General features: G+C 51.5%; 1 protein-coding gene across 1 annotated transcript in view; it reads right to left on the bottom strand.

Moving 5' to 3' along the window:
• LOC307075204 (E3 ubiquitin-protein ligase HECW2-like) overlaps positions 1-15,157 on the bottom strand; it is a 37,242-nt gene that overhangs the window by 14,185 nt on the left and 7,900 nt on the right. Inside the window, 14 exon segments of the mRNA XM_079735710.1 lie at positions 1-118; positions 742-866; positions 1,000-1,103; positions 1,250-1,400; positions 1,634-1,738; positions 2,358-2,558; positions 3,228-3,381; positions 5,085-6,136; positions 6,694-6,794; positions 7,714-7,856; positions 8,602-8,771; positions 9,082-9,157; positions 10,493-10,587; positions 11,937-12,044. The exon segment at positions 1-118 is cut by the window's left edge and continues 15 nt beyond it. Of these exon segments, the coding sequence (XP_079591836.1) occupies positions 1-118; positions 742-866; positions 1,000-1,103; positions 1,250-1,400; positions 1,634-1,738; positions 2,358-2,558; positions 3,228-3,381; positions 5,085-6,136; positions 6,694-6,794; positions 7,714-7,856; positions 8,602-8,771; positions 9,082-9,157; positions 10,493-10,587; positions 11,937-12,044 (2,703 nt within the window).

The following is a 15,157-nucleotide window of genomic DNA, read 5'->3' on the forward strand; positions in this document are numbered from 1 at the left end:
TGAGGAAGGCCACCAGGTCGCGGTTGTGCTGGTAGCGCTCAAAGTGGTGGGCGTCGCGCCGCACTTTGCTCACCATGTGCTTCAGACACGTGTTGGAGGTGAACAGGCCGTACGCACCCTGGGGGGGAGAGGGGGGAGGGGGGGGGGGGGAGAGAGGGAGAGATGACATCATTCGGACAGGAAGGACAATTTGAAGGATGGCTGATTAAGCGGAGGTTAGAGTTGGAGGAGACGGAGGGAGGAGGGGGAGGAGAAGGGATTGGTTGGGGGGTTAGAGTGGCAGCGAGGAAGAGAGGTGGGAAGGAGATGGAAGGTAGAGGAGATGGGGGTGAGAGGAGAGCATACAGATTGAGGAGGGAGAGATAAAGGGAGGAGGAGGAGGAGGAGGAGGCGGAGGATGGAGGAGAGAGACGAAGGGAGGAGGAGGATGGAGAGGTAGAAAAGGTAAGGGAGGAGGTGAGGGATGGAGAGAGGGGGAAAGGGAGAAGGAGGAGGATGGGGAAAGAGATGAAGGGAGGAGAAGGTGGATGGATAGAGGTGAAGGGAGAAGGAGGAGGAGGAGGATGGAGGAGAGAGACGAAGGGAGGAGGAGGAGGATGGAGAGGTAGAAAAGGTAAGGGAGGAGGTGAGGGATGGAGAGAGGGGGAAAGGGAGAAGGAGGAGGATAGGGAAAGAGATGAAGGGAGGTGAAGGGAGGAGGAGAGGGCTGGAGAGAGAGGGGAAGGGAGGAGGGGAACCTACAGGGTTGGCGTGCAGCACGGTGAAGAAGTCGGGGCTGGTGAGGAACTTGGCGCTCGGGGACTGGAGAAGCAGGCTGAGGCGGGACCGGGGGCTGGCCTGGGAGACCGCCGCGTCCCGACGCGCTTCTGGAACACACACGCACACACACACGCACACACACACACACACACACACACACACACAGACACACACAGACAGATAGTTAGAAAGCTGGATTATATGTCGAAGGACCAGCATGCATCGCGATCTGAGGACCACCTGGGATAGGAGGGTGTGCGTCCGTCTCATCGGCTGGAAGCTCGTTGGCCGGCTGATCGTCTGGCCTGCCGTCATTGGTTATCGTCCTGCGGATGCTCTGATACCTGGGAAGAGGGCGGGGCTAATGAGCTTGAGGCGTGTGTTCGTGTACATGTGTGTAAGTGTGTGGTCTACAAGTGTGTATTATTGCGTGTCTAAGTGTGTCTAAGTGTGTGTGTGTGTGTGTGTGTGTGTGTGTGTGTGTGTGTACCGGCGGTTGAGCTGCTCCATCTGCTGGATGGAGTTGGACCTCTGCAGGGTCTGTGTGGGCGGGGGGGCGGTGGGCCGCTGCCAGGTGGTGGTCCGGTTCACGTGGTCCACGTAGAACACCCGGCCATGGCTGTCAATGCGGGCCTCCCAGTCTGCACACACACACACACACAGTGACACACACACACACACACACACAGTGACACACACACACACACACAGTGACACACACACACACACACACACAGTGACACACACACACACACACACAGTGACACACACACACACACACACACAGTGACACACAAACACACACAGTGACACACAGAAAAACTTAATATACAGATACATACACTGAAACACACACACACACACACACACTCACTGGGCGGGAGGGGCTCGTCCACACGCTGGTAGCGGCTGATGTCGTGACGCAGGGACGGCAGGGTGCGAGGAACAGACGGGTGGCCGTTGAGCTGAGCTGTAGCGCCTGCACACACACACACACACACACACACAGACACACACACAAACACAGAGTCTCACACACACACACACACACACACACAGTCACACACACACACACACACACACACAGTCACACACACACACAGAGTGTGAATTCAGAACATACTGCATATTGTGGCAGACGGCAGGGAGGAGTTAGAGGAGTGGTATATCTGGCAACCTGCTGGCTCCTCCCCCAAGCCTTACATGGACTTCCTCCCTTTAACGACGCAGGCCTGAGGATCAGGGGACATATCATACCACCAGGTGTGAGTGTGATTAGCCATTACAAGCAGGTTTGAAAATGTGCAGCATTGTGACATCACAGGTTGGCGTGTCCATCTATCCGTCACACATCTAGATGGACACGCCCACCTGTGATATCACAATGCTGCACATTTTGAAAACGGCTTGTAATGGCTAATCACACTCACACCTGGTGGTATGATATGTCCCCTTTAAGCAGGAGTGCTTGGGGTTAAAGGGGAGAGCAGGCCCACGAGCCCGCTACGACATGTTTAATGAACAAGAATCAACCGAGGTCAAAAGGTCAATAAAGCTTGTCTACGGTCGTCACGGCAACGCCTCCAGCTCCATCCCACCTGCATCCCTCTCCTCCCCCGGCGCGTCCTGCAGGGTCACCGCCGTGGCCTCGCCCACTTCCTGGTTCTGGGCCCCGCCCCCGGAGGCCTCCGTGGTGAGCCTCCTCCTCCAGACCTCCCCGTTCTCCTCCTCCTCCTCCTCCTCCTCCTGCCTCCGCTCGCTGCCCCCTTCAGCTCCTCCTCCTCGTCCACCTCTGGCTCCTGGTTGGTTGAAACGGTCCAATCATAGCACTTCCTAATTGTCTTTCTGATTCTAACCATCAGCAGTTGCCCTCAACAGTTAAGTTAAAGCACACATCTAGGTGGACACGCCCACTAGTGATGTCATATGGGGCCTATTTTCGAAACGGCTTGTAAGGCTGATCACACTCACAGCTGCTGGTATAATATGTCCCCTTTTATAGAATAGTGCTTTTTTTTAGTACCACCTTTCATAGATCCATCAAAAAGTTTAAAAAAATCATTAAAAAATCAAAATCCTTTCTTTTTCTATTGCCTTACTTTTTAAGAATGTAAATCTGTATTATTATTTTTAACCAAAAGCCCCCCTAGAGACAAGTGTCTTAAATTAGCTTTGATGAGCTTTTGATTAGCCTGATGCAAACATCGGATGACTGTCTCAAGCTAATCTATGTTTCTGCATCTGTCCCTATTCAAATAAACCTTAAATAAATACAAATAAAAAAGAATCGTGTAAGGAATCATAACCTTGAATAAAGTGCATATATATATATATATGAAGAGTGCAAAAAAAATAAAACCTTTTAAAAATACAAAAAACACAGAAATAGTTGGATAATTAAACATGCGCACACACACACACACACACACACACGCACACACGCACACCCACGCACACACACCACCTACCCATTTCAATTACGTTAGAGCCACAAGCCCCGCCCCCTTGTTCTGCTGCTCCGTTATTGGTGGGGGTGGCCATGGCGGCCAACCCCTCACTGCTCGATGACTCCACCCTCTCCTCCTCCGCTTTGGGAGCCACTTCCTGTCTGGTGTCCACCTCCTGAGGGCCAAAGGGGGAGGGGAGGGGAGGGGAGGGGAGAGAGGAGAGAAAGAGGGAGATGTGCGAGGGGAGGGGAGGGGAGATAGGAGAGAAAGAGGGAGATGTGAGAGAGGAGATAGGACATGAGGGGAGGGGAGAAAGGGGTGAGGAGAAGGGAGATAGGAGAGAATGAGGGAGAGGAGAGAGAGGAGATAGGACATGAGGGGAGGGGAGAAAGGGGTGAGGAGAAGGGAGATAGGAGAGAAAGAGGGAGAGGTGAGAGAGGAGATCAGAGGGGAGGGGAGAAGGGGAAAAGAGGAGGAGAAAGGAGAGAAAGAGGTAGGAGATAGGACAGGAGGAGAGGGGAGGGGAGAAAGGGGTGAGGAGAAGGGAGAAAGGAGAGAAAGACAGGAGGCAAGGAGGAGATGTGAGAGAATACAATAGGTGGTGAGGGGTGAGGAGAAGGGAGAAAGGAGAGAAAGAGGGAGGAGATGTGAGAGAGGAGATAGGACAGGAGGGGAGGGGATGGGAGAAAGGGGAGGAAAGGAGAAGAAAGAGGAGAGAGATTGAGAGAATTTAACTCAAATCAGCATTTATTTGTTCATCCGTTTGCAGTTGTGTACTCACCAACTATACGACCCTTTATGATCTTAACCACACTAAAGAGCTACACCTACATCCATAAGATGCAACTACCCCCCTGTTTTCTTTGCTTCCTGGGCTACATGCCGATGGGGGTTGTAGTTTACTCCTGAAATGGTGGGTTGGACCTCACTTTATATCAGAAGACACATGTATTGGCCAATACTTGTGTTTAAAGAGCACCTATTATGCTTTTTCGGCTTTTATGACCTATAAACATATAGTCATGTTCAACCATACAAAAAAGGGTCAAATAATGACGTACATGCACTTAGACGTATTCCCTGCTGACCGTCTCGGGTGGCTGAGCAGAGCGCTAAACACTAGGGACGCCGGTCGCGATTCGATTTCCGGGATTTATCTACGTAGAAAAATCCTGATTTTCCATGTATGGTAATGCTGCAACATGCTCTTCCAGAAAGGTAACCAATCACAACGGAGTGGGGTTGGCAGGAGGGGGGCAAGGGGGCGGAGAAGGACGAAGCCGAGTGTTGACAGAGAATGCTGAAAGCGCCCAGATGAGAGGAAGAGTGTCCCAAAAATTGACATCGTTTTTTGTGCTTCGATTCATGTGAGGTTGCTCTATAGGACTCATTAATAAGAAATTAAGACCAGAAAAGTAGTATAATAGGAGATCTTTAAGTCTTTTAACATTCAATAGACAGGAGTATAATCTGCGTTCAAGTAGGCACAGTCATTTCTCTTAGATGTTCCATCAATAAAGACAGAGTTTGGAAAGACTGCTTTTACTTAAAGTGCACCAGTTGTTTCGAATGAGATTCAGAGCTCAACTTACTGCTTTTACTTCACTTACTGAGTTTAAGTCAACACTCCTGTTTTTAATTTCTGACTTTGTTTTATGTCTCTGTTGATTACCTTTGTCTGTCTTAATTATGTTAATTGTGTGCTGCTACCTTGGCCAGGGATCACTTGTAAAAGAGATATCTATCTCAATGTGATTTTTCTCAGTGATAATGTCAGTCGATAGACGGCAACGGCCAATCAGCAAGTGGCGACACACGACAAACACACACGGGAGGTCTCCTGGCCTGTGATTGGTCGAACGAGCCGGCTCCTCTCACCTGAATGGGCGACAGCTGGAGGCCTGTGAGCACCGAGCGGCCCGGGATCCCCAAGCTGGCGGCGGTCCTGTTCTGGTGCTGGCACTCACACTCACACTCGCCGGGGCTGGGGTCCGACGGCGGCCCCTGGCCCTCCAGAGGAGGAGGAACAACCACCACCACCTCCGCTGCCGGCGTACGGGACGACGAGAAGGGCATCACCGCGGTAACGGCGGCAGGGTCGCGAGCCTCCGCGGGGGAAGGCTCGGCAGGGGTCACCACACGCACGGTGACCCTCGTGTCCGATGCTGTCCTAAGCCCCGCCCCCACACTACCCTGTTCCCCTCCCCCCGCGGCGATCCCGGCCCGGGCCGCGGGGCCCGATCTGGCTCTAGCACCGGAGGTTTCGCCACCCCTCGCTGACACCGCCGGGCTCCGGCCTGCAGCGCCGCTCGAGGGGGCGGCGGCCTGCGTTGGCCCCTGACCCGGGCCCTCTGGGGCCGCCTCGCACCGCGCCGGCGCCTCTTGTCTCAGGCCGGCCGCGGCCCCCCTGGGCCCTTGGGCCGCTCTGGGGGTCGCCGTTTGCTGCGGTTTGCCCTCATGCGGCGAGGGGTCGTCGTCTTCGTCCGAGTCGATGTGCAGCATGGCGTTGAGCCGCGTGTCCGTGGGGAAGCTGGAGCGCAGCTTGGGCACCGCCGCCGCCGCCGCCGCCGCCGCCGCCACGGGCCGCTCCGAGGGGCCCCCGGGGGCCTCGATGGCGTCCAGGTAGTCGTTGAGCGACACCTGCCGGTGGGTGTGGCCGCCCAGGGTCAGGCCCCCGGGCTCCTCGCCGCCCGCCGGCCCGCAGGCGTCCACGAGCCACACGCTGTCGTCGCCGTAGCAACGGGCGCCGTTGAGCAGCGCCTCGTCGTCCTCGGATCCCGTCGGCGAGGGCCCCCGCGCCGGGCCCCGGGAGGAGGAGGAGACGGAGGAGGAGGCCGAGGCGTGCGGGAGGTCTTCGTCGTCCGAGGGGCTGCCCGGCTCGCCGTTGGGCGACGCCCCCAAGATGGCGGCCATGGCGCGCGGGGAGGATTCTGGAGGGGAGGAGCCAGTATTATATCTTTATTTATACAGGTTAGATCTCACAGAGGCTCGACTACTCTTTCCACAGAGAGAACCGATTAGTTAATAGCAGACTAATTGGTTATCAATAATCAATAACTGATATTAAATTCTACACATATTAAGATTAAAAGGCAGGCAATACATTGTTTCAGGAAATGGTTTCGGTAGTGCCCGCAAGGGCACAAGCAAGTGAATGCGGAGAAATCAAACAGCAAACAACAAACTAGCTAACTAGCAAAACCCATACTCACTAAACTTCTTGGCTCTCCTTGCACCTTCAACATTTTGTAACTCGCCCAAATCTCTGCAGCTTACGCTAATGCGACCATTGTGTGTGCTGGGTCAGAACTTAAACGGCTGACGTGATATACCCAGACCCCATCGGTCTTATCCTTTGGAATGCTCAGTGACCAAACCCAAAGTAAACCCAGTGTGAAACAACGTTGGTCCTTCAAGCTCCTTCGTCTACACTTTAGTGCACTTCTTTGGAAGTATGCGGTGAGCCGATGTACAAGAGCGGACGGACCTTCGTTCCCAGTGGTGGTAAGGACCACCCGGCACACCAGCTGACCGCTGACGTGGTCCGTAGGGAGACGGCGACACAAGCTGTAGCTGGCAGGCTGCTCCCTGGACACACACACACACACACACACACAGACACACACACACACACACACACACACACACACACAGAGACACAGACACAGACAGACCCACACACACACACACACACACAGACACAGACAGACACAGACAAACACACACACAGACACAGAGACACAGACACAGAAAGACACAGAGACACACACACACACACACACACACACAGACAGAGACATACACACACACACACCCACACACACACACAGACAGAGACATACACACACACACACACACACACACACACACACACACACACACAGAAACAATAAATCTATCAATACTGAATCAATACTGGAACAACAAGCTGTACAATAATTATTGGACATTATCGATCAAACTCCTCCTTTGGGATTAAGTAGGAAAGGTCAACTACTTGAAAAAACATGTGTTTTCCGTTTCACTCATTAACTTATCATTTGTCATGTCGGCCGATGGTGTGCATGGTATTCTACACCCCTCCAGGCAGATTTAAGGCTTGCAATAGTCTTTCATGAACCTTTAACTCCTCCGTATTCTTCCATTTCTCTCCCTTCACACAAACACGTGCAATGTCACCGAGCTCCTTCAGCAGACCCGTGTGTCTGTCTGTCCGCCAGGGAGTAAAGGCTTAGTCATGGTTCCACATCGACGCAACGCAAGGGGGGCTGTCCTTGAGGACCCTCCATGCGTCCACCGCAAGGGCCTGACGCGCGCCTCCCCAAAAATGTTAACCTCGCATCGAGGCGACGCAGCAGCAAGGGCTGTGATTGGTCCGCTCACTAAAATCCGACGCAGAACCAAAACAGGTTCACGGCTGCGTCGAAGTGTCTGAGTGGTCGATGCGTGGTGGCGACGTGGAACCATGACTGAGCCTTTTAGTAAGCGAGTCACACTACACACTCACTCCGCTGCGGGCCCTTCCAGCAGTCTCTGCACCGGGATGGTCAGCTGACCCAGGAAACGCTTGATGATTGGTCGGCTCTTGGAGAACTTGTCCTTCACCTCGATCTCCAGCACGTCGCTCATCAGGGCCACGAAGGTGTACTTCTGCAGAGAGACCTTTACATTATTACGAGTTTAACCATCGCCATTGCTATCTCTCCTTTGTTTCATTATTCAACTGCCTTGTCAATACATATCATTTTTTTTCCCATGGCATTAACAGCTTTTCAATTGAATTTGAGTTGATTATATTTTCAGCGAGAGTGAGAGAGAGACCAAGAGCGAGAGAGAGAGTGATAGAGAGTGAGAAGAGAGTGTCAGAGTGAGTGAGTGACAGAGGAAGAGGGAGAGTGAAAGAGCAAGCGGGAGCGAGAGAGGGAGGGAGAGTGAGAGCGAGAGAGGTAGCGCAAGAGAGACAGAGCAAGGGAGCGAGCGAGAGAGCGAGAGAGAGAGAGAGAGGGAGAGAGAGAGAGAGAGCGAGGGAGCGAGTGAGGGAGCGAGCGAGAGAGATAGAGAGAGAGCGAGCGAGGGAGCGCGAGAGAGAGAGAGAGAGAGAGAGAGAGAGAGTGAGGGAGCGAGCGAGGGAGCGAGCGAGAGCGAGAGAGAGAGAGAGCGAGGGAGAGAGCGAGGGAGAGCGATGGAGCGAGCGAGAGAGCGAGCGAGAGAGCGAGAGAGAGAACGCAAGAGAGAGTGAGAGCGAGCGAGAGAGCGAGCGAGCGAGAGATCAAGCAAGGGAGTGAGAGAGCGTCAGATCAAGAGAGCGAGAAAGATAAACAAAGGCACAGGCAGACAGACAGACAGAAATACAATCAACCCTAGAGAGACAAGCCGGACAGACGGCGGGACGGACCTCCCCCCTCCACAGGGGGCTGGTGGTGTTGGAGGTGATGGTGGAGCGCCGCTCCTGGCCGTGGTGGCTGAACCTCGGCAGGCCGCTCCTCTTGCCCGGCTGGATGGACATCTTCAGGTAGGGGTCCGGGTTGAAGAACATGCCCTTCTTCAGGCCCGTGGCCCGCATGTCTGTGCACACACACACACACACGCACGGACGCACACACACACACACACACGCACGCACAGATGCACACACACGGACGCACGCAGACACACACACAGTCACACACACACGCACAGTCACACACACGCACACACACACACGCACGTATATGGTTGTACCCGTTTTTCTCGTAGAAAACAATGTTCAAGACACACACACACACACACACACACACACACACACACAATAGTATGTGTTGTTCTCATAGAGAACAATGTTCAAAACATGCACACGCATCTTAAAAATCACATTCGCACAACTCTGTCGTCTCACCTGATAGGGTGAAGCTGACCAACTTGCGGGACTGCTCAGACCCTGATTGGGCTTCTGATTGGCCCTCGGCGCCCGCCTGACCCAGAGACAGCCAATGAGAGAATAGACTGAGTTGCCGTGGTTGTGGTAGACATAGTGTCTGATTGGTTGAACACCAGACACCCGGTCATTATTTTGAGGCAAATCATCTTCAGACTTTGGCTCGGCGACATGACGAAGCGCACATTTAATTATTATCCACCTTCATTTTAAAATTGCTTTGATCAAAATAGGACGGTAAAATACAATTCAGTGCGGCAGTTGAAAATGTATCTCTTTTATGATTAACTGGGCCTGTCTTGCTTCACTGGTGGAGCATGGCGTTAACACTGCCAGTTTCAGGGGTCCAATTCGGTACACCGATGCCAAGCATTCATACACTTTATTAAGACGCTTTGGACACAAGGATCCCCCATAGGATGTTTATTTATATTATTGTGTTATAAAAGATCGTCCACACCTGACATAATTCAAAATTAAAAGTCATAATTTAAAGACAGGAATTGAAAATAGGGAGAAAGAGAGAGAGAGAGAGAGAGAGAGAGAGAGAGAGAGAGAGAGAGAGAGAGAAAGGTACGGAAGGGTAAGGGAGAGATTGACGGATGGACGGATTAATGTAGGTAGGGAGAGAGTGAGAGTGAGAGTGAGAGAGATGAAATAGACATGTCAAAATTGTTGATCTTTAGATTTCAACACCTGCCATTAATTATGTTTTGAATGTCTCTGTGTTTGTATGTGTGCAGCTGTGCGTGCATGTGCGTGCGTGCGTGTATGTTCATTTTGCTGTGATTGCGGAGCACCCCCAGGCGCTTTGTAAGGCTATATCATTTGTGTTGAAATCATTTCCGTCGTTTTTTTTTATATTTGGGTTCAAAACAATTGGGATATTTTCTCTGATTCTTTTTCGAATTTGCCGAACAACAATGACTACAGTCGCTGGGTCTCGGACTCCATGTGTATCTATGCTAAAATGTGGCCTGAATGCTACAGAGAGAGAGTGAGAGACAGAGAGAGAGTGAGAGAGAGAGAGAGAGAGCGAGAGAGAGAGAGCGAGAGAGAGAGAGAGTGTGACAGAGAGAGAGAGAGAGCGAGAGAGAGACAGAGAGAGAGACAGACAGCAAGACAGAGACAGAGATTGAACAAGAGAGAGAGATAGAGAGAGAGACAGAGAGAGAGAGAGGGAGAGAGAGAGCGAGAGAGCAACAGAGAGAGAGAGAGAGAGCTACAGAGAGAGAGAGAGCAACAGAGAGAGAGAGAGAGAGAGAGAGAGAGAGAGCGACAGAGAGAGAGAGAGAGAGAGCTACAGAGAGAGAGAGAGAGAGAGCGAGCGGAGGATGGATGGCCAGGGAACAGGAGGGGACGCAGTGCTCACCAGGACCCCCGGGTTCTTGATGGTGATGCAGGGCGTGGAGGCCCTCAGGGCCCCGCTCACCCCGTGGTAGTACCTGAAGCACACCTTGGTCTCCGCTGAGGGAGCACACACACACACACACACACACACACACACAAATGAAAGCACACACACACACACAGACACACACACACACACACAAATGAATGCACACACAAACACACACAAAAATGAAAGCACACACACACACACACACACACATTCACACATACACATGATTAAGAATACACACACAAACACAACACATATAAAATTCAATAACATTATAATAATAATATTAATCTTCACACATGTAATTATAATAACACATAATAATAATTAAGAATAGAAACACACGCACACACACACACACACATGAAAACACACACACACACACGCACACAAACACATATTTAGCTTTTTTCCCAGCTTGTAAGTATGTTGCGTTAATGTCATGCAACGTGTTCACAACTAAATGAAAAGTCACAGCAAGCCTAGACTCTGCCACACACGCAAGCACGCACACTCACGGAGACACAAGTGTGCACACACCTATGGACGGCCGTTAGGGTCACAACCCCACCTCGCTGTGGACGGCTATTGAATTGAATCAACGTACAATTTGTCGCTTGAGCTTTCGACACAACGCAGTTGTATTTTATGACGGCGTAAAATGCCCCGTTCTAGAGGTTCAAACATGCCGGCTGCGGCTGAATACTGCTTTCTTTTGTTTAGGAAGGTCAAGCCATGACGGGAGCTGTTTGAATTCTCTACAAGCTAACGAAAGGGCCTTCAATGCTACAGCGACGGTCGAACAGTCAAGAAATGAGGTCCTGTGTTCTTTCCTATCCACTTTTCCTTGACCTGGATGGAAATGGCATGAGGTCAAGGAAAGATGTGAAGGAAAATTCATAAGAACTAAGGGAAAGGGGGCATCCGTGGCATACTGGGTAAGGAATTGGACTGGTAACCGGAGGGTGGCCAGTTCAAATCCCGAGCCTCCACGGATGAGGTGCCCTTGAGCAAGGCACCTGATGCTCCCCGGGCGCTGCACCGCGGCAGCCCACTGCTCCCGGAGTGCCGGTGTTCACCCATGTGTGTGCCCCATGTGTGTGGACCTCTCTGTGTGTGTATGTGTTCACCGGCTACCCGGATGGGTCAAAAGCAGAGAAGGATTTCCCCCTAAAAAGGGGTAAATAAAGGATAACTTAAGTCAACTTAAAGACAACCGAATTGCTAAGAGAATCCGGCTACCCTACACTAGAGGCTATGCCAGCTCTTTTAGCATATGGTACACTGGGTCATCCTCTACCAGAGGAATGGAGATAGCAACCGAATTGACCACAATCTAATCAATACACAACGAGGCCTTCCATGCGCGCACACACACACACACACTCACACTCACACACACACACTCACTGACCTTCCATGAAGTAGGGGGCACACTCCAGTCTCCAGATGATCTGTCCTCGCTGGGTGCCGTTCACTCCGCGGTTCTTGGACTCCCACACGTTGGCCACGCACGTCTCGTCTGGAGACACAAACACACACACACACACACACACAAACACATTGAAGAAACACAACAACAGGACTGTACATTGTGTTTGTGTGTGTCAGAGGGATGGAGGGATCATTGCAGTGTGTTTTTCTACTGCATCACTTGTTAAGGTATTGGTCCGCTAGCTGAAAAGTCCTTAAAGCTGGGGTAGGCCGTTTCTCTTACAAGTCTTTTTGGGTCAATTTGTTGAAATACAGTATCTGTGGCGATCGCAGGCCTGTAATTAGTCTGTCCGATCATTTCATTCAGCCCGAATGAAATGATCGGACGACCTACATGTCTGTCTACCTACCCCGGTACCTGCGAGCACTCTGCCAGTGAACTCATTGGGCACGCCCAGAGTCTGTTAGATATCCGTTAGTTTTGATCACCTAGCATCAACTTTTGAATGGGCTCTAATTGTAATAATAATAATTAATATTAATAATTCATTGTAGCACCCACCTGGTGATGCAGGGCAATTGGGACAAAAGATACAGAAGAATTGTGACAAAAGATACAGAAGAATTGTGACAAAAGATACAGAAGAACAAGCACACTTATTTATCTATATAGGGTGTTTTGTGTCAATATTGTTTCCGTTCCTAAGTTATCCTGCTAAAGATTTAAATGATTTATATAACAAACTTAAGAAAGCAAAGGCAAATAGCATACCATGTTGGAAACGCGGATTTAAACACGGATAACTGGCAAATAAATTCCATGAGGCAAGTACCTCTTGGAACTCCGCCGTCTGGACTGATGTGAGCGAGTGCGTGAGTGAGAGAGAGTGCTTGAGTGAGTGAGTGTTTGTGTCAACGTGGGGACCAGAGGTTAAAGACACACAGTCCATGCTCCAGCTGTTATAACGTGGTTCTGGTGGCCAATCAAAGAATCAATAGTGAGACTCAAACCTAATAAAGCATTCTGTCTCAGGATGGATCTACGGGGAAAGACCTTATTTGGTGAACGGTACTCAGACCTGTGTACTTCCTTAGGTAACCCCCCCCACCCAAAGCCACACCCCCAGGCCCCAGTCCCGCCCCCGGTTCCCGCCCACCATGACCCCAGGTCCATCAAACATTTACGACGCATCCGGCATTAGGTCTGACAAACGACCAATGTCCGTCCGGATCAATCTTCCGGACAAACATGCACACGTGCACGTGCACACACACTATCACTGTCAATAAAACTAGGGTCTACATAAGTGATGCAGGCATACGGCAAAACACACACACACACACACACACACACACACACACACACACACACACACACACACACACACACACACACAAACCAGCCTGCACATAGCCGAACAGCGTAAAGCTATATATATTCTATATAAATACCCGCTCTCCCACACTCACACACTACCACAGGCCCTTTCTCCCTCTCCCCCACACACAGGTCAGCCCGCAGGGTGAGGAAGTGCCTGCCTCCGGAGCTCCAGGGGAGCCTGGCTGTCAGCCAGCCTGGAGGCACTCCCCCTCTCATGGGTCAATACATCTCATCCTCTACCTGCAGCGAGAGTGAGAGTGAGAGTGAGAGTGAGAGAGAGAGAGAGAGAGAGAGAGAGAGAGAGAGCTTTCACCCCCTCTCAGACTAACCTCTCTCCTTTCCTCCATGTCTCCGGGTCAGTCTTTCTCTCACCCTTCTGTATCACTCTCCCTGTCTGGGCATCGCTTCATCTCTGGTCCTCTCTCTCTCTCTCTCTCTCTCTCTCTCTCTCTCTCTCTCTCTCGCTCTCTCTCTCTCTCGTTGGATAGTTCTTTAATCAAAAGGACACACACACGCACATGCACACACAATCCTCTCTAGTAGTGAGTCTTCCTCCACTGGGCTCGGACGTCACCGGAGAACAAGTATCCACGGCTGTAACGGTCTTTTAAATAGTTGTGCTCTTTGTCCCATCGATAATAGTGGCACAAGTTTGAGCGTATTTTGTTTTAATTGCTATAGGCTATGATGAACCATGACGGGGAAAATAAACATTAAACCAAGGACGGGACTCTTTGAGAGTGTACCATGGTTAGCTCTGGATTGAAAGTAACGGGTTAGTGTGGTTAGCTGTTAGTTCTGTGCTGAAAGTAGGAGGTTGGTGTGGTTAGCCATTAGATCTGAAAGAAATTGGTTAGCGTTTAGCCCTCGAAAGTAGATGGGTTGTGGTTAGTTCTGCGTTAAAGGACCATGGATAGCTGCTAGCTGTTATCTCAATCTTGAAGGTACACGGCTAGCTGCTAGCTCTGTGTTGAGGTTGCTGGGTTAGCGGCTACCTCTGGGTTAAAGGTACATGGTTAGCTGTTAGCAGTCACCCCTGGGTTGAAGGTACATTTGCAAGCGGGTAGCTCTATGATGAAGGAGCATGTTTAGCTCTGACTTTGGGTTCATGGGTAACTGTTCCCGATAGCAATTATAGAGGTTGCTAAGGCTAAAGGGATTCTTCCACACAAGCCCACACACAACTTAATGTCACTGGCCAGATAACGATGTAGTGCAAGGTGATGATTTCACCTCGGCGATAATGGTTCCAGCACATCCCTCCATACATGTCCGATAATAACTCTGACAGCAGCCGACAGCTAGCACAGGGACAGACGGCGAGAGAGAACGAAACAGAGGAACGGAGAAAGATGGAAATAAAGAATAGAAAAAGGAAGAGACCTGCGACCGAGAGAATCAGACCTGGCCCTCAGAGGTTAGAAAAGCCCGAAATAAATTGTAAAGTTGCAAAATCCGCCCAAACTAATTGCAAACGCAAGAACAAAGAACCGCAGAGGGGGGCGGTGTTTACAGCGGGCCAGTGGGTGTGGTCAGCGGGCCGGTGGGTGTGGTCAGTAGGCCGGTGGGTGTGGTCAGTGGGCCGGTGGGTGTGGTCAGTGGGCCGGTGGGTGTTGTCAGTGGGCCGGTGGGTGTGGTCAGTAGGTAAGGGGGTGTGGTCAGTGGGCCGGTGGGTGTGGTCAGCGGGCCGGTGGGTGTGGTCAGTGGGCCGGTGGGTGTGGTCAGTGGGCCAGTGGGTGTGGTCAGTAGGTCGGGGGGTGTGGCCAGTGGGCCGGGGGGTGTGGCCGGGGGGTGTGGCCAGTGGGCGTCGCCCGGGCGGT

The sequence above is a fragment of the Pollachius pollachius genome (assembly GCF_949987615.1).
Source record: "Pollachius pollachius genome assembly, chromosome: 4".
NCBI classification, from domain to species: domain Eukaryota; kingdom Metazoa; phylum Chordata; class Actinopteri; order Gadiformes; family Gadidae; genus Pollachius; species Pollachius pollachius.